The 25,589-nt window shown below is 38.0% G+C and overlaps 2 protein-coding genes across 3 annotated transcripts; one reads left to right on the top strand and one right to left on the bottom strand.

Moving 5' to 3' along the window:
• The first annotated feature begins 405 nt into the window (after positions 1–405).
• On the top strand, positions 406–19,763 carry nudcd1 (NudC domain containing 1). Of its 2 annotated transcripts, XM_079485177.1 has the most exons (11): positions 406–497; positions 639–726; positions 1,065–1,219; positions 2,991–3,179; positions 3,493–3,676; positions 4,359–4,547; positions 10,378–10,585; positions 11,486–11,630; positions 11,710–11,835; positions 16,068–16,227; positions 16,343–19,763. In XM_079485177.1, the coding sequence occupies exons 3-11, from the start codon at positions 1,112–1,114 to the stop codon at positions 16,627–16,629; spliced, it is 1,596 nt and encodes a 531-aa protein (XP_079341303.1). In that variant the 5' UTR covers positions 406–497; positions 639–726; positions 1,065–1,111; the 3' UTR covers positions 16,630–19,763. The 2 variants fall into 2 exon arrangements, with proteins under 2 accessions (XP_079341303.1, XP_079341302.1); XM_079485176.1 differs by having other exon boundaries at positions 415–726.
• A 3,319-nt stretch (positions 19,764–23,082) lies between these two features.
• Positions 23,083–24,578, bottom strand: trhrb (thyrotropin-releasing hormone receptor b; the record flags this gene model as incomplete). Its single annotated transcript, XM_079485052.1, has 2 exons — positions 23,083–23,511; positions 23,805–24,578. 2 exons carry the CDS (start codon positions 24,576–24,578, stop codon positions 23,083–23,085), a joined length of 1,203 nt encoding a protein of 400 aa, XP_079341178.1.
• Between the last annotated feature and the right edge of the window lie 1,011 nt (positions 24,579–25,589).

Below are 25,589 nucleotides of genomic sequence, written 5' to 3' on the forward strand. Positions count from 1 at the left end.
CTCTCTGAACTCCTCGGCATGGAAGGAAAATCCGAAGACTTGTATTTCATAACTCATAAAAGCAAATGAACACGTTCCTTATAATACATGTGCGTGTATTTAGCTGTGTTTCCTTGTACAGGAACAATTGTATCCTTTTGCATATTATGCCAAATTTAAATCTTGAAACATGCAACCCATATATAGATTTATTAAAACAGCCTTTCAAGACATAATGCCATCGCTTGTCCACAGATGTAGCAAAATATTATTCTTTGCTACAGGCATATTCAGAATAGTTGCCGTAATCTGCTTAATGATTTGGATCCCACAGACGTGTCATACATTTTAATACCGTGAACGAATGTGTCATTGTTTATGTTTTCCAATATACTCCATTAATACGCCATTAAAAAATCAAACAGAACCAACTAAACGTGTAGGTACTCAATTTCCCACAATCCCCAGCGGTGTGTCTTCCGACTGGCAACACGTCCGGGTCGACAAGTTTCAAACGCGTGAATTACATTTTATGCTTATTTCCTGTTACCACTAATATTACATTTCTCTTTTCTATTACCGTTTTGGGCTTACCCATAGTCAGTATCTTATGTGTGTCATTTGTATTAAATATGTCTTTACCGAATTGCTCGCTGAAGGTAAACAGAGAGTTACTCGACCCCAGCTTTGAAAGTTACAGGCTTTCCCTGGACTCTATTCCAGTTTACAATGTTGAGCTGGATGCAGGTGAGAAGATGGCTGAATGTGTCCTATTCTATTATATTTATTATATACGTGTTTGTGTAATTCAAAGCGTGTCAAACTGTCTTTTGTGCAAACAACGGGCCTTTACTGTGAACTGCATGTGCAAATGATATTACTATTACAATCTACAGCATCACACTTTGGTTAGGGTTACTACAGTAGATGCCATCTGTGCGCTTTAGTATGATCTCAAAGTTTGTTCAATTACGTGTTGTGATCATTTATTTTCATTTTCTGGTCAGTTATGGCTTTAGAGGTGTTCTTGCAAGCCATCAGTTGTCACTAACTCGATCATATTGTGTTCTTTGGCTTTGTTACAGCTGTGGCGGAGGTTAAGCTCAAAGACAGTCAGTACACTTTGGACCATATGAGAGCAATTGGAATGTACAACTACCTTCAGATTGACCCCTGGTATGAAGACAGTGTGTACTTCGTGGACAACAAGGGGCGGGTTTTGAACTTCACAGTCACGCTGGCAAGTCTCCTAACATATCTTTTCTTTGAAAGAGAAAAGGGGATTATAAAAGGCAACACGGTGTGCCTTTTCATTTCTATTCTAATAATGAATGTTTCTATAGATGTCGTATGCTTATTGGATGCAGCACCAATTACGAGATGACTTGACGTTAATAAAAAAGGCGAAACAACTAAAAAACAAGATGCTACTTGGTGGTTTTATAATGGATACACGTCTCTCTAGTTTTTTTTACATTTAGTCATTTAGCAGACGCTTTTATCCAAAGCGACTTACAGATGAGGAAACATTGGAAGCAATTATAACAACATAATTATAGCAACAAAATACATAAGTGCGTCAAAACTAGTCCATTAAAGCCTAGCACAGTATACAAAGCTAAGAATAGTGAGGTTAGTCATTTTTTTTAATAGGAAGAAAGAGAAAGAATTAGGTTAAATCAAGCAGCGACGTGTTGACGGAAGAGATGCGTTTTCAGGTGTTTTTTAAAGATGGCAACCGTTATGCCAAGCTGTAGATTGCTTTATTGGGTAGAAGTTGTGTAAGGTTGATCTGAAATAAATCACAGCAAGCTGAGCATTGTGGAATAAATGGACTAAAGACTGGAAGAAGAAAAACCCTGGAACAGAGGAAGTGTATGGTGGTGTTCTTTATTTCTTCCAGGAGAGGGCTGTCATGCCTTATGTTTGTAATGTGATCATAACATTACCTTAAACTTGTTGCTTTTTTAGCTCATTTGTGATTGGGCAAGATTTGGCACATTACATTACTAGTGTGTTGTTATTATTTGTTGTACATTTTTGCTGGGTTAAAACCAGCTCTGAAATAAATATCAATTTACAGTTCTCTCAGGAAAATAATTGTTTACATATGTTGATGACATTCATTGATTTTTTTTTAGAGAATGCAATGGTTAATCTTCTAGGGATGTAATATCAACACGACACAGTCGAGTCTGGAAACGTTCATGTTAAATGCACCGGACACGTGCATTTACCTCTGGGAAAGAAACGAAAACTGAGATAGAGTTGTTGATGTGTGCTTCAAGCACCATGGCAACCGAAGGCCAATCGCTGGCCAGTTTAGAGAAATTTCTACTTTACTGAGAAGTGTAATTGATGATTATCAAGTTCATTGTAATCCTTTTCAAATCGCAGCCTGTGAAGTCCATGGATACTTGGATGTATTTTCTGATGCTTGTTTTATTTCTAATAGTTTAGCGAGTTGTTTTCAGCTGGTGTTTACAGATTAATTGGAAGCTATTTAAAAGTAAATGTTTAGTGGAGAATTTACATGGTATTTTTCCAATTTATGGTAACATTTGATGTCAATTTATTTGTTGCACGGCTGTGTTGTTTAGATCTGGGCCAGTTACCGAAAGATTGTCACTTTAAAGCTTTTATGCTTTGGACATTTGACAAATTTTTTTCATTAGCAAGGCATGAAATGACACAGTATTTGCTTTAATGTTCATAAGGTAAAATGGTTGTTCTACAGTCGACTGATTTCTTTAGCATGCAAAATGGAGACTTGTCCTTTCGATATTTGTGCGTAACAGGACTTTTACACCAAATGCTCTGTAGTGATTGGTATTTTTACTATAAAATACTTAATAGTATTTGTCAGAGATAATGTTCATTAATAATATTGATTTGAATTAATATGATTTTTTTCCAGTTCAGGTTGATTTGTATAACCCTTTTCACATTGTGTTGTTACAAAGCGGCTTCACAGAAAACTTGACCGGTGTCTGATATCTGATGTTTGGCAGGACACCGCTTTAGGCAAACCTCGGGAGGTGTTTCATTTGGAATCGGCCCCAGGCTCATGTGAGGGGGAGCAGGTGTGTGCCTCACTGAGTCTGACCTCTGCAACGTGGGCTGCGGTGTCAGATGGAACCGGGACGCTGACTCTTTTGCGTACCAGCAAGAGAGGAGAGAGTTCACATCTTAAATGGGAGGTACGTGGGTAAATCGACCACAAGTGTTGATTATGTCATTATACTATTATCTAAGATTTCCTAAATATCAAATTATAGGGTTTTACTTCCTGGTTTGAAACTTATTGATGTGACAAATATAAAAAGTTTTTGAGATTTCGTCTATAAGATCAGACTAAAAATTAAGTCTGTGTTGCTTGGTTACCACAACCAAAGCACAGTTATGATAATCCACTATATTACTTACCGGAATTTGAAGCTTGTCACTACATATTGTTTTATGCTACTTTACACATCCCATTTTCCATTGTATGCTGTTTTTTTTATTGGCCAGCCGATGTTCAGCGAGCGTCTAGGAGAGCCGTTCCTCATCGTTCACAGCCTGACTCACATGCACGCTCACGTTCACACGGTTGAAGTGCTGCTGCTGAGAATCCAGAAAGATCTGTCTGATACCAAAGGCAGCGGCTTTTCAGTCTCGCTGGAGTGGATTACCGTGGACAACTCTGTTGGAGAGGGTGAGACTGAATGTTGCTTTAGGGTTTTCAATGAAAGTTATATCGCAAAATATCAAAAAGTGGAATTTATTTTACCACAAAGCTTTTTCAAGTAAAACATTTGGGATTGTTCACCCAGAAATAAAAAGTCTGTCATTATTTGCTCACCCTCGAGTTGTTCCAAATCTGTATACATTTCTTTGTTCTGATGAACACAGAGAAATATATTTGGACAAATGCTTGTAACCAAACAGTTCTTGGCCAACATTGAACTGTTCCTCAAAAAATATTTGTTTAGATTTCCAGTTACAATAAAACAGTAGATGCATATTTGTACACTATGTTGTCACTTTTTAGAACATGTTCCTGTTAGCTAATGTGATGAACTACACCTGTGGGTATTCTGCTAAAGGACAAGGGAAGGTGGTTTCAAAATTGTTTTTTAAGTAAGTTCTACGAAAAGGTCTTGCATTAGTTGCCTAGTTTGTATATTTTGATATCTAATGAATGACTAAAGTGCATTTAAAATGTTATGGTGTCCAAATAAATTTGTTGGCAACTTTATACTGTTTGATGACATTATATATAAGAACATGACATTCTAAAATGGTTAAAATATTTGTGTATGGGCATGTGTAATATCTAGGATATGATGTTTCTGGGTGAATACAGTTGAGTGAAAGCAGTGGTTTGTTCCCTGTAGGAGAGGAGAAAAAATATGAGATGAGGAAGAAGAGGATGATGAAGGGTAAATGTGTTCCGCACTACGCTGCAGTGGAGCCTCAGGGTAAAGGAGTGATCTTAGCCTCCGAGAAACCCTTCACTTTTACTGAGGTTGATGGAGTTCCTCTTGAAGAACCTCATGTTGAAGCTATGGCAGTGGAGAACTCTGGTGAGAAACCCCACATTAAGAATGCTGAAATCACACGCACGCAAAACTAATCAAATGCTGAGAAAATCACATCCAGAGAAGCACACAGCACGAACGTACCATCTAGTGGACAGAGACATCTCTTTACTTTTGTTTTGTTCTTGAGTTCAGATATCCCATTATATTGATATAAACTTTTAGAGAATAAAATGCCTCCACGGCACTTAAGACGCGTTTTGAAAGCCCACAAGGAAAGAGTTTTGAAGACGCCAATCAACCTAGAAACTCTCGAGTGCTGCCGTCTTGACAATTCGTACTTTCACGGAGCGAATCAAATCTTTCTGTATCCATAGAAACATCAGATAGAATCATTCAAAAAGAATTCCTCAAATAGACTCTGATGAGGACTGTGCACTTCACAGTGTCACGGTATCACCGTGAGCATCAGTGAAGCCGCATTCTGGAAGTCAATCTGTTTTATGCAGATATAGGGCGGTGACATGACATAATGCTAAGAAACACGTTTTGGTCGTGTGAATGATACCTAGCAAGTATTGACCTTGCTTTTACATATCCTGTCCGAACAATCGGCAGTGCTTCAAAAGTAAAAATATTGCTTGTTGCAAATATACATTTTTTGGTCCTCACCAAAATCAATTTTGAAAGTGAGCTGCTAATATTCACTTTCTAGACCAACCGAAAAGAGTTTACTTTATGAAGCAGTAAATATATACGAATCTAAAAATCATTGAAACATCAGTTGTTCATCACAACGTCATCTATCTCATTTCCTGTTTTTCTCCTGTACCTGGGTTTGTTACGAACTTTCCAAGGCCAGTTGTTTTCTGTTCAACCTTTGAGTCTATTTATTTGATATAAAGGAGTGATGTCACAAGAACAGTGCAGAGCTCGTCGTCTTTCTCTCTTGCTCATTTTAGTGAGATACTCCACTGGTTGGCAGATAGAATGGAAATGCATTAGCTTGATTCAGAAAAAGAGGTCGACCTTCCTTAGTCTCAAAAGACTGTTAATGGTTACATACACACATTCACATCAGAAAATTATTTTGTTGATGATCTAACCTTACACGAACAACCCAAACTGTTACAGTGGTGGTTATTTGAGTTATACCGTGTCGACACCGGACGTAACCAGCACGACGTGACAGTACTGCCGCAATCAGTGTGGACATAATGTAAAATTATAATAGATTCTACTGCGTTTTTAGTGTGTTTTGTCGTGTCGCATCGTGCCGGTTGGGTCCGGTGTAGACACGGTATTAGATGGTGTTACAGCCCTTGGATCCAAAGAAGAGAGTCTCGACTGATGCGTAAGGTGTTATTTATTTCGTTCGTCAAACCAGCAGCTGCTCCTTTTACTTCATCATCACCTTTGCACCGTGAAAACTGTATTAAAACATACATACAACAATCATTTCGCACACTTGTTCTCACGGTTACAAAGTCATTAAGTACACAAACATTTATTACACGGAAAAATAAAGCATACATATGTGCAAACAATTTTATGAATGAAACATATCATACCTCGCTGCGCTCACCAAGGAATGCAAACAATATAAGATAGTCCTTTCTTCCGTCATGAAACGGGCGTCAAGTTGTTTAAGTCCATGTATAAACAATCTCAGATAAAAATACATATAAGCTCGAACACAGCTGCGTGTCATTCACACCAGACAGCCACCGTAAAAGTTCATCTTAGCCTGTGCAAAACTACGGTGCCACCAAAAGGGACAAACCCCAACACCACAGGTGCACCGAACTTCCGGTCAATCACGTACAAAATATAATAATTATTTAAATAATAATTATTTAAATAAATTACAAACGTTTACAAATATTTACCAATAACCCAACGCCTTAAAATTCTAAAATGGTCCTTTACACTCCCACCAATCATGTCATAATAATTGCAACACCAAATAACTCTTACATGATTCTTAAGATCTTATAGACCACTTACTATCCCAAATGTTGGACAATTGTGCCACGGGCATAGAGTTATGTTACTATGATGGATTATATGTATGTGAGAACATATACTTTATCACTATTCACTTTCAAGAAGCAGCACCAACTTTTGAATGGGCCTCTCTGAAGGTTTAGATGGACACTGCTGCTTTTCTGATTTCTGTTCTCCAACTCGTATTTTGACTCTCCGCACTAAACCATCACTATCTATAAAGGTTTCCACTACTCGCCCCAACTGCCACTGGTTTCTTGAGAGGATGTCTTCCTTTACAATGACCACATCATTCACTTTGAGATTGCGCCGGGCCACATGCCACTTCTGTCGTGTGGAAATGTTCTGAAGGTATTCTCTCTTCCATCGACTCCAGAACTGCTCAATCAAATATTGAACGCGGCGCCATCGCTTTTTACAGTATACATCCTCTCTCTCAAATCACCATGGTGTGTACCATCCAAAGAAGCCTGGCAAATTGAGAGTTGTCTTTGATTGTTCATCTAAATTTCGTAGCATCTCGTTGAACGATACTCTGCTGACAGGCCCTGATATGATTAATTCCTTGGTGGGAGTTCTCTGTCGTTTCAGAAAGGAGAAGGTGGCCATTATCTGCGATATTGAAAGGATGTTCCATCAGTTCTTCGTTACCCCTGACCCTCAAGGAATGCAAACAATATAAGATAGTCCTTTCTTCCGTCATGAAACGGGCGTCAAGTTGTTTAAGTCCATGTATAAACAATCTCAGATAAAAATACATATAAGCTCGAACACAGCTGCGTGTCATTCACACCAGACAGCCACCGTAAAAGTTCATCTTAGCCTGTGCAAAACTACGGTGCCACCAAAAGGGACAAACCCCAACACCACAGGTGCACCGAACTTCCGGTCAATCACGTACAAAATATAATAATTATTTAAATAATAATTATTTAAATAAATTACAAACGTTTACAAATATTTACCAATAACCCAACGCCTTAAAATTCTAAAATGGTCCTTTACAGATGGTAAAAACAATACAGTGTCATTTAGAAGACTTTATGGATGACGTTGAATCAATATTGAATAATTATGATTAATATCAGTAAATATGTCACACGAGCACTACATGAGGGCACGCAGCATTTAAAGGGACAGAGCTCCCAAAAAGGAAAATTATGTGTCATTGTCTCACAGAATTTTGTCCTAATACATACGAAAAATACATTAATAAAATATTTGTTGTGTCATGTGTCCAGTGCTAACTAAATAACAGAAACATTAATACTGGCTCCCAGTCGAATCGGCTATGCCTCTTAGGTTGACGACACCACTCTCAGTCTTAAGTTAATGTGATTTACGATGTCATGAAGAATACGCTTGCCCTTTTCTTCATTATCCTGTTTTGCTCCACAAGACTCTGGTCGGGTAGTTTACTAGACCTGCAACAAAAGGAGATAATGAGCATGCTGCTCTTACGCCCGATTGCACTTTAAAACCGCATAGCGACTCGAGAAAATTGTCCAATTTTAATAATAAGGTTTTGCCATCACAGCAAAGTCTGTGGGAGGGTGAGATTCTGATATCTGTGGATCTCACTGTTTGTGAGTGAGTTTGTGTGTGAATTTGTTGACCAAGCTGATGAAACCAGCGAATGTTGTTAGCACATAGCTTGCTAGCTACTTAGCACATTTGGATTCACCCAAAACAGTACGCATGAACATGAATGTGTTTAGTAATCTCTGAAAATAGTACTTTTCTGTAGTTATATTTTCGAAAGTTACTAAACACACTCGCAAGCAGGCGTTTTGTTTTGTGTTATAGCATGGTAGCTTACCTAGCATAGTAACTACAGATACTTATAACATTAGCCTACTCAATGACTGAACTGCTCAACAATAATGTGGTTTACGTGCATGAACTAAGGAATCCTCAACTTTTGACCATGAAACATTTATTGTGGTTTGGAAGTCATCGTTAACAACCATTAACAACATTCATGAAGAGGCATGACACGTTAGCTTTTGAAACCGGCAACATTACCTTATCTCTCGGCTACCTTAAGGTCATAAATTGCGAGCCATTAGGGCACCAATAAACAACCTGTAAAACAGTAAAATATGTGACGTATGCGTGACACTCCCTTTCAAATCACTACGGTGGCTGACACAGAACTAAGATCTTGTCACTTTTGCTGCTTTCTCAAAGAAAACAACATATTTACAAAAGAAACTCTTTAGAGCAGTTTGTCCATTTAGGGCTACTGTAGAAACTGCATGTTTATTTCCATTTAAGGGAACCGTGGTGTATATAGAGAGAAATAGCTCATTCTAACGTAATAAAAACACGTCATTACGTAAGGTCATTAAAGCAGAGGAAACACATGCAGCTTCTGCCAGTCTAATATTAAAATTAAATACATATAGAGTAGTACTGCATACGTTGTATCTTCACAGAGTATTTAGTTTGATCAAATTTGGGCATGCTCTTTGTCCCGCTCTACAGGTTGACGCGTGGGCGTGTTCTTTTTCTTGCTCATGCTGGTTGACGCGTGGGTGTGCTTTTCCAGGAGAATTATCTAATAAGGCACTATGAAAAGTTGTTACCTAAGGGAATTTCACGTTCGATAAACAATTTCTGAGCACAGAAATACTATGTGATACGTCCAACTCGTTTTTTGAGAAGTTGACAATGTTAAGCATGAGAAGCCAGCATGTATAACATTTTAAAGAATTCAGAGTGCATGAAAGACTGTTGTATCACCCCTTTAAACACCTCTGAAGACATAGTTATGTATATTAAATAGCATTTCTGTCTATATATATATATATATATATATATATATAGATAGATATATATATAGATAGATCCTCTAAAAAGTTACGAATTGGACCTTTAATGTACAGTAGTGGACAAACATAATGCCCAACTTTAGAAAATTGACCTCATCACCCTTTTATGTAAATATATTATTACAAATTTGAGGAGAAATTAAAGGGATAGTTCACCCAAAAACTCACCCTCAGATTGTTCTAAACCTGTTCAATTTCTTTGCTCTGGAAGATATTTGGAAGAATGTCAGCAACCAACCAGATATCATCCCCCATTTCCTGCATAGTAGGGAAAATAAATACTACTGGAGTCAAAGGGGGATGAGATCTGTTTGGTTACTGACATTCTTTCAAATATCTTTGTTTGTTTTGATTGAATGATGAGAGAATTTTCATTTTTGGGTGATTTTTTTTAAAGACATTTGCATAAGACTATTATTAAATCGAAAACAAAACAAGATTGACAAAATATGTCAATGTTTTATTTTCTGTGAGCTTTTTTCCTATGCTTTTTAATGGTTATGTAGTTTGCCTTTGCCAGATAATTTTGTCAAATAAATACTTCAGCGTCCAGTTTTTTTTATACCTTATATTTTAATAGTTTAACCTAACCTGAGGCGGAATAAAAAGCAACTGTACTTTGTAACGTGTGTGTGGAGGCATATTTGGTCACCAGGGTCACATCTGTGTTTCTGTGCTTATAAAATTCCAATATAACCCCAGACGATGTTAGATTATCTTGTACACAGTGAACGTCAGGAAAGGCACACAAAGTTCTGTCTCCTGTTGCCAAATAAACCACACAATTACACAGGTTATCACTCTCATACGGGTTATATTTCGCTGTAATGACCCAGCAGTCACAGAACTCCGTTTGTATTACACATCTTGATCAACATCAGAATTCAGCGGTATAGAACAGGCTAGATGTTTCATTATGTCCAAAAAATTGATCCGTAAGGCAAATCCTCAAAGTCTGTAGGGCATTTAATTGAATTGTACATTCAGCACTAAACGTCTGTTTTATATCAGTTGTCACTTCTTCTATTATTCAGACCCCATCTACTTCTGGGAGCAAACAGAGGAAGACGTAACTGCCTGTGTGCGTTTGCCTGAAGGCACCACCAAAGATGACATCCAGTTTAAACTCACTGTGGACTGCCTGCGGATCGGAGTGGGGGGTTACGCACCCCTGCTGGACGGGCAGCTGTTCGCACCTGTAGATCCAGAGGCCAGCACCTGGACCATTAAAGATGATAAGAGGTGTGCACGAATATTTGAATCATATCTTTATTTATGCGGTCAATACATTGTTCTTTTAAAAGCAAAGTTGTACTTAACAAAGCCTTAGTATATTGTGTACGTGCATAAAAGGCTTTTGGCAAACTCCGAGTTCATGCGTGTGGAGAACAACCGCCCACATTATATGCACACAACAAGAGGCGTCAGTTGTCGGTGTGCCTGCCCACACATACATGGCACGTGTTAAGAAGCCTAGTTTTTCTGAAGCGTTTCTCAGAAGCATGAATAGTGTTCATTTAAATTTCCACTCACTTTCCTCCATCCCCTGCCCTTTCCACATCCTGATAAACATCCCTCTCTATAAATCATTTCGCATATCGCTCGCTCATGTTCCACTCCTGAGACACAAACTCACGCACACATTGTTGTTACGTTAGCGAGTGCACTTCCTTGTTTTTAATAAGAGGCCCCCGATGACCCCTCTCGTACCGTGAAGTGGAGGATCCGGGCACAGCTTGCGTTCACGTTCAAGTGTGTACGTGTGTGTTTATCTTTTCTGTTGTCTAAGCTGTCCGTGTCAGCGTTATTTGCATTTGTATGGCGACCCGAAGAGATCCTCTTTGAGAGACATGTACAATGTAATGGATTATATAAAAGGTGTTCACGGATGCATAGAATGAATTAGAAATGTTCGTCCTTAATGGTAAATGTACGCAGAGCACAGAAAGCAAAACTGAATGAATTTTGATTAAGCTTCGCACTTGTCAACACCATAAAGCAAAGTTTGTTTTGATTCAGTCAGCTATGTAATGGAAAATAATGTCAACTCTTTATTATTCAAATCGCTCTGTTTTTAAGATACGCTGTGCCGTATAATGTCTGATCATGTGTTCATCATCCGAATCTTTGTTGTGTTCGCAGTTTAGAAGTGAATCTCCAAAAGCGAAGCGAGGGTCCACTCTGGTCCGAATTTATTCTGGGCGACCGCAAAGGAGAGTATTTATTTAGTGATGAGCAAAAATCACAACTTCAGCAGAGACTTTCATATCTCACTGCTGAAGACATGGTCAGTATTTCTAACGCTTCTTCAAAATTTTCTTAGTGTGATTTTACCGCATATTTATGTTTTGATTTTGACTCTGCAGACTCCAAACCCAGAGAAGGACAAACCCCCCTGCAATGCTCAAGAACTGGAGGACTGTGACATGTTTCCAGAGGACAGCTCAACGATCATGCGCTTCGATGGGGACACTTTGAGGCCCACACATGTGGTAAGACCATAGACATGAACAAAGGAGATAGAACAAAGCAAAAAAAAATGCAGAAGTAGGTGGGGCTTAGCAACCCAGATGTCATCTCTAATTGGCCAGGCTCTTTTCTCAGTGACATAATTGAGATGTAAATGATTCTCGACCACGGCTGAACTCTTGAGTGTTATTTTTCTGTGTTATCAACCAATCATTTGTTATTACTAGTTATTACTAGAAATGTTTTTTAGTCATTTTATTTTGATTTCTGTCACAGATTATTGCACACACGTAATCGGATATAGTGACTCAATAGCTTTTTAAACCACCAATGCACCCCTCAAATAAGACCGTTTTAATATGTATTTTTTTAATAATATGAGTGATCACGACAGTGATGGTAACATTATAAGAAAAAAAAAAGATCTTATGCATGTGGTCCACTTCATTTGATCTGTTTTTGTGGGATTTCTTACTTTCCATCAATATGTAAATTGATGCTGACCTGCCTAACACAACCATTATCTCTCTGTTATCTCGCAAGTTCACAGAATGGTTACAATATCTGAGCTCTTGTGTTAAGATTGTAATGGATTTTGAAATGAGTTTTTGTTTGAAAAAACTGCATGTGCAGAAATGCAAAAATATCGAATATCTCTCCTGTCTCTTAGACACTTAAAAGAAGATCTGTCTCAATAAATCTAATGTTTCATATTCAAGACAAGACAATTTCCTCATTCACACTTGTAATCACGCAGATGATAGCTTTATTTCTGAGGTATAGATTTGAAAACTCAGTTTGTTCAATAAATGCTTTTTGTCCCCCTGCTCATACTAGACAATGAGTCCATTTAATTTCACCCGATTCTAAACTTTTGGGAAGCTGGATTTCATTGTGATTTGAACCATCAGGTCATGCTGGGGAATTCATAACATAAACGACTTGTCATTTCAACGACATGAATATGTGACAAAACTCATGTTGACTCCTTTGCACAGCTGTCTTAACAAATACTTTTGGTCCTTCTTGTCCGGACTTTCACATTTGTCTTCATAGGCAGTGCATTTCCTGAAGGCTTTCAGGGCCTTCCTTCACCATTGAACAAATCCCACCTCTACACACGGCACCCCCACCCTCCCATTTACTCCATTCTCTTAATCACTTACATCGATGCAGCAGAACACTTTGACCTTTTCCGAGAGCGCATGCTTTGCAGGTTTTAATGCCACCCTCTTCCAGTTTGTGAGGAGAGCCGTTCCCATGTCAACCTCTTCAGAGTTGTTTGATTGCACGGTTGTGTCTCTCAGCTGGGTGCCAGAACCGACCTGAAAGAACTTCAGATTCTTTTCTCCACTCCTCCGAGACGCCGCTCGGCTTTCGGCAAGCCTCGACGGTGATGAGCGAATGAGAGGGTTGACATTTACTGTAGATTTGAATGATTTGTATCTCGAGAGATCCTTCGAATCATTGACAGCATCAGAGTGCTTTTCATTAGAAACAGACCTCATATTTGTGGAGAAATAGGGAGGGATGTTGCTTTAATATTTGTGGAGCGGTCTGAAATAACACGTCACTCAACGACTACATTTGTTGAGAGATCAATCCCTACTCAGGGCTGTCACTTGTATTCAGGGGATCCAGGATGAGATTTTTGTAAGTGGCCCTTGTCAGCTTCTTACACTTCATAAGTGTGTGTAGTTTATATCTCAAGATGGCAATACCTGGTGGTACAAACCACTTTATAGGTTATTGTTCCTATTGTTCCCACTTTATAGGTTATTGTTTTACGTACACTAAAACTCAGTTTTAAAGGGGTCATATGACACGGCTAAAACGAATATTAGCGTTTGTTTTAGATGTATTGCAATGTATATACATGATTTAAGGTTAAAAAACGCTGTATTTTCCACATACCGTGGATGTTTGTATCTCCTCTTTGGCCCACCTCTCTGATGCGTGCAGACTTTTTACAAAGCTCATCGCTCTGTAATGCAAGGTGTGATATGATTGGTCAGTTAACCAGTGCGTAGTGATTGGTCAAATACTGCTAGCGTGTGACGGAAATGTAATGCCTATTATCATATTTGGAACATCAGGTTCCAAAGCAATTGTACTGACAGGACGCCCACCTTACTTGGGTAAATATTTGGGCGGTCTTAGTCAAATCATACCACCAACTGACGTTGATTTGTGGGGGTGTGGTTACACGAGGCGTTTAAGGCAAGTCTGTGTGAGCATTCGCTTTTAGATAAATACATATTTTGTTCCGACACTCTAATTTGTGCAATTTTATGTTTCTAATACATGCATGGGCAACATATAACACACCAAAGTTTTCGTGCCATATGACCTCTTTAAAAATAAAAATGTATATGTAAAACAAATGTTGAGAGCCGGAACAATGTGCCTTTCAGGGTGTCTTTATTTTGCCATGTGTTTCATTATCTGCACTCCTCCTCTTTTCTTTGTGTGCTGGTGTCGAAGGCATGAGTGTACAGACCATGAGGTCGCTTGCATTCGCTCGTTCATAAGTGCTGGAGGCACACGTTTCACAATGTTCTCATAATTACAGTGTCTTGAAGTGGGCTTTGTGCTTTGTGCCAGTAAGTTGGGTTATGCAGTGAAAAGACATTCGATACAGTAATTGCCACAGCATTACTTTTTAACAAGCCGTTGATCATTTGAACTTCGACGCACAAGTTATGTTTGAAAACTTGATGAGCTTATAATGTGGACATTTAAAGTTATTTACATTGTGCTGTCTGTTATGATGCCTTATTTTGGCAGTACTTCTTTAGCAGGGTTGTGTCAGTCATTATGATTTATCTAATAATGATTTTAAGTGAACTTTGTGTGTGCTTTGTTTTTATAGCTCAGTAGAGGTATTTCTGTTTAAAGGGATGGTTCCCTCAAAATTGAAAAATCAGTCATCATTTACTCACCCATTTCAAACCTGTATGAGTTTGAAGAACACAAAAGAAGATATTTTGAAGAACATTGGTGATCAGACAACACTAGCCACTGTTGACTTCCATTGGATGAACACAAAAGCCATTTCTTAAAATATCTTCTTTTGTGTTCCACAGAAGAAAGTTTTATTTAAAGTGATTTGAATGACAGGAGGGTGAATGAATGAAAGAGTGTTTATTTTTCAGTGAACTATCCCCTTAAATCGTTCAACTGTTCATTGGCATTTAAGCATTTTATATATCGTTACATCACTTATTCACTTTCAATCTCGGTCACAGTGGATTTCTATAGTCTGTTTTAAAACACTTATTAACTCTATATGTCCAAATGACTTTGTTCATGATTTAAGAGGAAGCTCTCACCAGTTGTGATCAATTCTGGGTCTCTGGCTTTTAATATGCAGTTGATCATCAGTGAGCAGACCAGCTGGTGTTTGGTACGTGCTAGCTTTAAAGGGATGTTGGCAGCCAGCATTCACCAACTAGAGAGCAGGAGATGTAAGGTGATGTAACAGCAGAGGTACATCGCTGAGACTCAAGCAGTCATCACATGAATCATTTCTGCATTGAAACACATGGTGATTCACATTGGGAAATGTTACCTCACATCCGTGAGATTAAAATTCTTTAGACTGTTCAAACGTGTCGTCATCTCTGGTGGTTGCATTATAATAGTGTGTTCAATGAAAATGTCCATTACAATCGTTCATATTTCTTGATGGAATATTATATTATGAGTCAAAAGTTATAACAGTCTCCTACTGTTATATTAGACACCATTTCAGAGACAGTTATTCTGATTTTAAAATTGACTATTTCTAGTTATGCGTTTAGGTAAAACTATTTCATTCTGTGAACTACTAAAATAATATTTCTCTGAAATTTCATATAGAAATGAGGTTTCTTTTTGTATTTATTTGCAGAAAATGAAAACTGGAGAGAAGGGTCAAAATAACAGAAAAGATTCTCTGTATTTTTTTAGACCTCAAATACGGCATAGAAAACAAGTTCAGATTATCTTTAAAGCAAAACAGTAAAAGCTGTGTCTCGGGTTTCATGTCTTGCCATGCTGTCAGTCTTCCACATTGCTGTTGGATGACTTTGTCACTGCAGAGTCCTGAGGTTTAATTTTGTTGAAATTCAACAAACACTGGGCTGGAGTGGCCACAATACATCTAGAAATGCTGATTTGAAATAAAAATTTGTAATGGTCTTCCGTGGCTGTATGTTCTGTGATTTCGTTCTGGTTTAACAGTATCATCCATGTTGCTTTTTTTGACTTTCAGGTGAGCCTTGGAAGCCACCTGTTTCTTTTCTCGGTGAACATTGATCCATCTGAGATGCCGGCTTTCTGCTTACGGCATGATGTCGATGCTCTTCTGTGGCAGCCGCGGCCAGACCAGGACAACGATATATGGGAGCACATCGCTACCTTTAATGCACTCGGTAAGGCCGAATGTATTTGATTTACTTCCGTCTCTCCAATTCAGCCTGTATACCGTTTTTTACACACTGATTTAAAAAAACGTTGTTTTCTTTTTTGATAAATCTTTCCATTCAGGCTATGTTCAAGCTTCAAAACGTGATAAAAAGTTCTCAACCTGTTCACCCAACTTCTCATACGCTGCTCTGGGCGAGTGCCTCAGACGAGTCTTCATTTACCGTCAACCCTCGCCAGTCGACACGGTACTCTTCAACCGGAAGCAGGGCCGACAGGTCGGACAGGTTGCCAAGCAACAGGTAGCCAACCTGGATACCAATAACCCTGTGCTGGGTTTCAGGGCCAGTAATGAAAGACTGTTCATCCTCACTGCCCACAATATGTTTGTTCTGAAAGTGAACAATTGATCATTCCAATATTCCTGAAGGATAATTCGACCTTTTACTCCAAGTTGTTCTGTTTGCAGCTTTTGTATGTACGGCATGGATTTTATTGGTGCAAATTCAGCCTGCTCGGAACTTAAACATCACTGTGAGACCTAGTTAGTATGAAATTGGTATAAAATGTTCTGTGTTTCATTTTTTAGTAGTCGTTTGTTAGTAGTAGTTTATATGTAAAAAGTTATAATTAAAATGTATGACGAAGCCTCCCCAAAGACGCAATCTAAAGCTAGATTGTTAGATCACATTTCAGAAACCAAATTGTCATTATCATTAGAATTTATAACAGATACAGTACATGTTGAAATAAATAAGCACCTATAAAACACTGACTGTTTTCTGTATACAGCTTTCAGAACACTAAAGAAGACATTTTGAGAAATGTCTCTGTGTTTTTGTGTCAAAACAATGGAACTCAATGGAGTCCAGTGTTGTTTGGTTACCAACATACCTGAAAAAATCTCCTTTTGTTTTCTGCAGAAGTCGTATGGGTTCGAAATGACTTGAGGGGGAAAAAATAATGAAGGAATTTCATTTTGGGGTGAACGGTTCCCTAAATAATGCTCATCTGAAGACATATCACAATGTCTAATATTGTTGTAGCATGTTATAGATGTTAATGCTGGATTGGATACATGTTTATATATTAAAAAAAACATGCGCAAAATGCAGAGATCGGTAAGCTATTCATACTCTGATTTGAAAAGTGTGACGCTGTCAAAAAGCAATAGAATCCCAACGTCTCTCGTGTTTATTTTAGGCTTTACAATTTATCTCTTTCCAGGCCATTACTGTGTTGTTTTTTTACTCCGTCACAGACCTTTCAAATAGAATTTGTCACTTACCTAAAAGATGTGCCTGGGAGATGGAACTGCCTCGACGGTTTTGTTTATTGGCTCGAACCTTATTTTGTTCAAGCCTCAGATTAAATCATGGCTTCTTGATTGAATTAGCCTGTGATGTTTTCTTTCATTATCTGCACCAGAATCGCTGGACACCTGGGGAGGATCTGTGAGATCCTGTAAAAGGTGTGCGCACTCTCTATTCTATAGTGTAAATGGAAATTTATTAGCAAATGCTGCTCGGATATCAGCGAAAGCGGAATTTTGTAAGAAATTGACTAGTAATTGACCGAAGGTAGTGAAGCAGCCACGATGTAAGATGTCTTAAAAAATGAAACATCACATCTGTCGCACAAACACAGATTGTAACATGCCTCTAGATAAGCGGTTGTGAAAACCTGGAGAAATCAAATTTTGAAAAGAAGATTTAGAAATGTTGATGCTCGGGCTATTTGAGGATTAGCACACCAGGTCCCTAGTGGTTTTGTCAGCGGAGCAGTTGATACACTGTTCTCGTTCATTCAAGAAGCACAGGTGTCTTTCAAAAGAATCTTTGTGTGGTTGAGATAAACAGATCGATATCCTCAAGTGGCAGTTGGTGCGGTCCCCATACGTCCTTGTTTCTTCACTTGTAGTATTCTCTTCAGATGTGTATGTCTCTTCATTTATTATTACTGAGCAATCCTAAAGGACTAAAATCGCATCTGGAGAACACTGTCGATCGTATGATGTAGGAAAACTCTTGCAGAAGGTCTGTTGCTATTTCAGAACGATGACTAGGCAGTGCAGTATGAAAGTACTGTTTTTTTCCATTGCTAATCGTTTACCAATACTTGAAGTACTTTTTCTATACTAACCCATCTCTGCTACCAATGAACACGTGAAGTTTGTTTCTAGAACTTACCGTTACTATACAATTACAGCAAAAGTGGATGGGGGTGGGGTTCTTTGGGAATTTTCTGTCAATAAACTGAATGTGGATATTGTTTGTACATTTGTTTATATTAGATAGATATCTACACATCTGTCATCCAGCTATGTTTAGGCTGCTGTTTTACAGACCAAGGTGATTCAGATGGTGTGAAGGATGCTTTCTGTCTATGGGATTTGCAAAGGAAGTCCTCTTCTTAGTATAAGATATGAGGGGGAAATGGTGACACGGCATGAAATATTTTTTAATATTATTCAAATCCATCTTTTGTTATTCTTGCTGTGACGTTAATATGATTTTAATGGAACAAGGCTGATTGGCCGAAAACAAGCTGAGATTTCCAGCCGTACGGCATCTTGCGTAAATAACATGGACTGTCGGGTCATTTGGTTGTGGCTGAACAATAACAGATTTTTTAGGGGTTTTTTTAGGTGTATGAGCGCCGCATTTCATCGTAATATATTAATTTTACAGACAATACACTTGCAGGGAGAGTAGGGAAAATGAACTGATGATCGAGAAGAAAAGATAGTGAGAAGCAAGGATAAATGAGGTATGAAAAGGAGCTGTAATGGATGTATTAATCTCAACAGCTTATTTTCTATACTATTCATTTCAGACTCAATAAAAAAGAACCTCTTGTTCTGCAGTAAAAAAGACGTTATTTCAGGTTTGGAGTAGATGCCAAACCAAAGTTAATATAATTACAGTCCATCTTTCAACAATAGATCATATTCCGCTTTGGGATAATTACGGCTGATGAGAAAGTGTGTCATGCAAAGGGAAATATTACATTAGACGTTAGGTCGTGGGCTCTTGGGTTTATCTTATAAAATGTTCTAGGTCATGGTTCAGAAAATAATCATATTGATTTAGTTCCTCTCTCACCCCAAACCCCCCCAACACTCCCCACAGCGAAAAGGTAACAAGAACGCAAAAGTATGCACTGGAAGGAAATAAGTTTTGTTGAATATTTATATTTACTGTATATCATAACTTGTATACAGTGTCAACGGATGTTATGTGTGATTTATTCTCACTATTTTATCTACGCTATTCGTAGTCTCCATTTGGATGCTTAAAGAGAAATTTCCATTTCAAATTGATGTAAATTATTCATGATTATGTAGTAGGCTGAATTTCATTGGTTATACGGTATTTGGCACAAAAAGAAAGTCTGTTTAATTTCAAGGCTTCTTTGCACTCTGACAATAGTCATTTCTAAAGTCCAAAGGTGACTTTAGTGTGAAAGGTTACAGCTGCACAATAATCATATTCATGTGAGTGTTACAAATTATGGCTTTCTCAAATAAACTCAAAGCTGCTTGAAAAACTAAAACGAGTGATTTGAACAATTGCTGTGTGCACGGTATTTAGAAAAACTGCTTTTTAATGCGCACATTTTCAAGGATTATTCAGGGGCCTGTACTGTATTGCAGCGTGTGTAGATGTCTGTTGTTCTAGATCTTTAATAGTCAAAGCACTGATGTGTTTTTTTATTAATTAATTTGATGTACAGTTTTTACCTATTGAATTAGATAAGGGTTATACTTACAAGTGTATAGCCTATGTTGTCCACGTGGAACAGGGTGGCTTGGGATTGTATTTGAACAATTTATACTTGCATTACAAAACCTATGATTTGACATTCTGTCTTTTTGTCCTCCCTTATTTAATACTTTAAACTGCAGAACAGTTTAACTTCAGATCTTTAGAAAATATTTCTTCAATTTTTTGAAGCACGTTGTGCATTCAAGTATCTCCTGAATTACTAACACAGAGTCAATTTATACTGATTTAAAATGAAAAGTGCATGTGTTTCTTTCAAGAATTTTTGATTTCATTTTACAGGATTAACAAAATGATTCTTATCTGAGATTAAATCTGCAGTTTAGATCATATATCTGGCCACAGTTCAGTCTCCAGAAATGTACATCTTAAGTACCCTTGGATATCTCTTTAGAAGAAGTCAAGGCACCAGATGATTTATTTGCATGGTATTTTGACGTCCACGCCTAAACCATGGTTACAAAATCACTGTAATGGTCTCTAATTATGGTCATTTTTATTTTGTTCCGTGTAGTTGTATGATGTGAAATTAATTTACTTCAACTTTGCACAGACGTTTATGCAGTCTATGAGATCATTTGAAGCTTCAGTAATGAGAAACCCATTACTTAAGTAGAATCCAATTTCAAAACCGCTTTGAATCGCCTGGCAGAAAACATAATATGTGGAATATATTTCTCCAAGAGAATGAAGAAAAGGTAAAAGCGGAAGTAATTAAAGAGGCATACAGAAAGAGTATCACTTGCAAATGATAAAATTGCTTTGACCTATTGCATAAGCAGACAGCAAAGTTTTCCAGAAATCAGATTGTGCCATGCAGAAAATAAAATAAATCAAATGCTACAGTACTTTTTTCATTTAGACTTGGAAGATAATATTGAATGTTTTTTTTATTTTAAATTAGAATTAAGTCTGTTTGACTCCTTTTCTTCCACGTAGACTGATCTGGTCCGAGGTCATCAGTGATAATGCCCTTCTTTAAATCCATTTAGTCTCTGAGCACATGAATGTCTTCAGGGCGTTCAGATTGAAATCTGATTATGCATTTATTTGTCTTTTAACTCATCTTTTAAATGACGAAATTTTACAGGAATGTTATTATTGACCGTGGTTCATGGTGGCTCTTGGTTATGATGAATTACGATTTGTTAAGCTTGTCGATATATAAGAATACTCTGGTCAATTTTCCAGGTCGCTTTTTGTCCTTTAGGAACCATGCTGAATTGATTGCATGATGTGTTTTTTGCAGCAAGATTTAAGAGCGTTATGTTTTAGGGAGAGAATAATCACAGCTTAAATGTGCACTTAGAAATTTGTGCTGTATTGTGCAGCAAATCACTATTCATGGATTTTCAGAATCCACCTTATCTTGAGACAACAAATAAAGTAATGCATTCGAGTCTTTTAAAAGCACATTCATTTTATTTTTAAAGAAACTTGAAAATATAACTTGTATACAGTATATTATATATATATATTATATGTACATATGTTTTTAAATGCTATGTATTATAACACAATTTCAATATTCACATCCAATATCATAATACGAATATGATTTCATTTTTTTCAGCAACACTATATATTAAGGCTGATGACAAGCACTAACGCACAGTTACAAATTACAAGTTAATTCATTTCTACGTGTCTTCAAGTTTGTGGAAAATAGCTTTATCATAGTTCTGTCACTTATCAGATTGTGGTGTACCCCTAACTTTACCTTAGAAAATGTTATTGCAAGCAAACCTGCTTCTGAAACCTTTACTTTTGTGTTCACATTTTTTCGATCAAAACATCTGTTAAACAAAAGATAGCCAATTCACAAAACATCGCTAGAATCATTGACACTGGACGACTGTCTAGCCATTAAAACACAACATAGTACTTTTTCCTCATACTTGAGACACCCAAATGTTACATTTAAAAAGAACCGATAATAATATACACCGTGACTTCAACCGTAGAGATACAGAAAACAAGCAAGATGTGACATTTTTTCTTTACTAAACTTCACAGATTCACTTAAAGATTTTCACATCTTTAAGAAGTGCAGATAATAACCTCACATTATTATATCTGGTTTATATGAATGTATTTTTAGTATGACTGTGTTTTGGTCTAGGGTGGTAATAAAGTTTTTATGTGTTCTGAATTTAAGATACAAGTCTAACTATAATAAAAACACTAAAGAGAGAGATATTGTTGGGATCGTGTGCTAACCCACATTTTTTAAAGAGAAATATGTTCCTGAGCTATATACAGCAATGATGTGTGAAATTGATAGCTGTCATTAGTTTGCAGTTGTGTTTGGTAACGGTGGTGCATAAATTGCACACTGTAGATTTAAAAAGAGTCGACTAAAAAGCTCTTCCATAAATATTAGTTAAAGCCTTGCTTCTTTGTCAGCTCTCAGTTTGTTAGGTTATCAATCGCTTATTTACAAACCATTTACATAAAAGCCGCTCCCTGATAGCTTTTAACTGCCGGATAGATCAATTGTGCCATCAAGTCCCCCATTCAAGTTGAGACATTGTGTCCATTGAGACATTGTGTACATTACCCTGATCCTCTCTGTTTTATGTTTCGACTGAAATCAATATACATTTCATAAATATTAATTATGCCTTGACATAACAGTAAACTATGGCACACTCATTTCATATTCCTGCAACTGTAGAATAAAGCAGGCTCAGCAGTTTTCTCATGGGGTCTGCAGAGGAAAAAGCACCCATCATTAATCAAAATAGCGACCCTCAAAGATAGATTGAGATTAATACTTCACTTTTCCCTGAATCATGTATACAATACACTGTGCGTTTAATGAAGAATACAAATGCAATGGTAAATTTGAAGACATGCCAGCTTAACTACATCTCATCAATTTCTATGGAACAGTTTGGCAAGCTGGCAACATATAAGGATGACTAGAGAGCACGATTTTTGAGCATCCCTGTTGGTGCACGTTGTGAGATCCACATTTTATCAGGCTTTGTAATGAAACGTCATGACAGTAAACTTGTTATATTGTCCCTCACTAGATAAAGGGCTCAAGGTATATCTAACATTGTGAGTGTGCCATTATAATCGCTGCTGACTGAATGTGTCTATTGTAAACTCGCAGTTCTGCGCATACAGCTTCTTATCGGAAAACAATTCCTCTGGCGGCATCAGATCGTCTATATCGGTTGAAAAATGCCCCGTGCTCCCCACCGTCGAGGTTTCCTTGGCAACGCTATAGGTTAACGCGACGCTGTAGGCCGCCTTCTGCGCTTGCGCGTTGCGCCCGCAGCGGCATAGCCTCCGGAACGCGGCGCGGAACTTCTGCGACATGGCGTTGTAGATGAGAGGGTTAATCGCGCTGTTGAGGTAGACACAGGTGCGACAGAAAAGCAGAAACCAGATGTCAAGATAAGCCTCCTGCAGGAAAGAGTTGACCACCACCAATGTGCGGTATGGCATCCATAACACAGCAAACAGAATCACCACCACTGCCAACATCTTTGTGACCTATTTTGAGGAAAACAAAAAAAGTTGTGTTATGAAATGTAGTAAAAAGCTGCTGCAAAAACAACAATAAATATGTTCAAAGCACAGAGATCATGATATAGGCTCGTTTCCATGAAAGCCAATACAATTCCAATGTTCCCTCTTTTCTATACAGTATGGATCGAAGGGTTCATAAATACCCAATATACTTCAAATGTACCTCATTTCGAAACAAAGAAACATTTTGCAATGCAAATAAAGCAACCTAGATGGGGAAAGTCTCTATTAAAGATGCTGTTTTGTGATCTCCTCACCTGTCTTCTGGACGCAGCAGTTGTGCTTGAGCATCGACTGGAGTTCTTTATATTGTTCTTTTTCGCTCTGGTGAAGTTGTCGTGCCCATTTTTGTCCTCCTTGGGGTCGGACGGTAGCGGGTTAAGAAACAAAATTCTTGCAATGAGACCATACAAGACAGTGGCAAGAGTAAGGGGCACAACAAAGAAGATGCCAAAATCGAAAAAATATATCGGTAGGTAGAGATTTCTGGACACTTTGTACGCGCACGAGACTATAGTTACATCCTTGTAGACCACCTGTTGGATGTCGGACAGGTAAAACCACATTACGCAGTAAAGCGACGTGAACACCCAAACTCCTAGAATAATTTTCTTTGCCCTGGAGAGCGTACATAAAAACTGCGCTTTGATCGGGTGACATATGGCTATGTATCGCTCTATGGTGAACGCTGTTATGGAACACGACGATGCGTTAATTCCGAGATATTGAAAATAGGTTATGCACAGGCACCCCAGGTGCCCAAAAATCCACGAACCGAATAAACTGTCCGTTACGCTCGGTAGCCCCGCTGCGATCAGAACCATCAGATCTGCGACCGCTAAACTCACGAGATAACCATTGGTGGGGGTCCGCATGTGCTTGGTGGTGAGGACCACCAGGATGACCATCACGTTTCCAACTATGCCAAGCGCGCATATTAGGAACACTATCAGGGCGCTGATCACTTTGTATTCGACGCTGCGGTCAGTCCAGGTTTCCAAAGTCTCATTGGATACGGTGAAGTTCTCCATTCTCAAAAGATCTCCAAAGTTCTTGAAAGATCACACTTAAGATTTGAAGTCCGTTAAGTTTACATTATTATATTCAGTTCGTTCCACCAAGCTTCTTGATCACAACTTCACACGCTTGGTTTCTCGGTTGGTTTCCCGTTATATCCTCCGCAGGTGTTTTAGTTTTTGTTCATCGTCTGAATTAATTACTAATTAAAATTCATTTTCAGCGTCATCGCATGATCAACAGGATCCAGTATTGTTTGTGCTTTAGCTATTAGAAGATAACACTGAAGACAAATGTGCTCTCTGCTCTTGCTGTAGTTCAGGTGATGGATCTGCGCTTTGACGGATAGCGCCCCGGTGCTGAATTTAGTCTCTCATTTGGCTGCGTGATCAATTGCGTAAAAGGGGCGTTTTACGCACGGGTACAGTCAACACAATTCACACTAGTGGAAGCTGGCATGATCCTTCGAGCCGTGTAAATTTCGGTTTGTCGCCTCGGTTAAATTGTATTTATTGCTTTAAGGTTTTATTGATGTCGTGCCATGAAATTGCGACAAGGTTTGACGTAAGAAAGTGCACCCTGAACAGATCGATTAAACTAATTTCTTTGATGGAATCTGATCGATTTCTATATGCCTGTCTTGTAATTCTCTTACCTGATTTCATAATCTACAGTGTGCCATAGCTGTGGAAGAATGAACTTAATTTTACTTTTTAACATGTGAACAATAGCTTCTGTCTTTTTCATTTATCGTGAGCCATATTTAACTTTTTTTATCAAAGTGTTGAAACAACTTCCGATCTTTAATCAGCTGTTAAATTGTGACTATTCAGAAAGTATTGATGTATCCGTAAATTGAAATCGATAAAAGGTAAATGATTACGTTTTAGGATTGTTTAAGTCAAGGGGGAAAGGTAATGTACATGTAATATTTCTGTCAGAACACAGTGTTCAGATTGTTGAATTCAGGTTCCTGTTTAGTCAGTAAATGCACATTTTCTAGGCAATGGATATCGATGCAGTAT

This window comes from Barbatula barbatula (genome assembly GCF_947034865.1).
Source record: "Barbatula barbatula genome assembly, chromosome: 21".
NCBI lineage: Eukaryota > Metazoa > Chordata > Actinopteri > Cypriniformes > Nemacheilidae > Barbatula > Barbatula barbatula.

Excerpts from the sequence above, each read along its gene's own strand:
- nudcd1 (XM_079485176.1), top strand. The coding sequence starts at position 612 with ATGTCTTTACCGAATTGCTCGCTGAAGGTAAACAGAGAGTTACTCGAC. Across the intron at positions 727-1,064 it reads CAATGTTGAGCTGGATGCAG|CTGTGGCGGAGGTTAAGCTC; the intron begins GTGAGAAGATGG and ends GCTTTGTTACAG. Across the intron at positions 3,677-4,358 it reads GGACAACTCTGTTGGAGAGG|GAGAGGAGAAAAAATATGAG; the intron begins GTGAGACTGAAT and ends TGTTCCCTGTAG.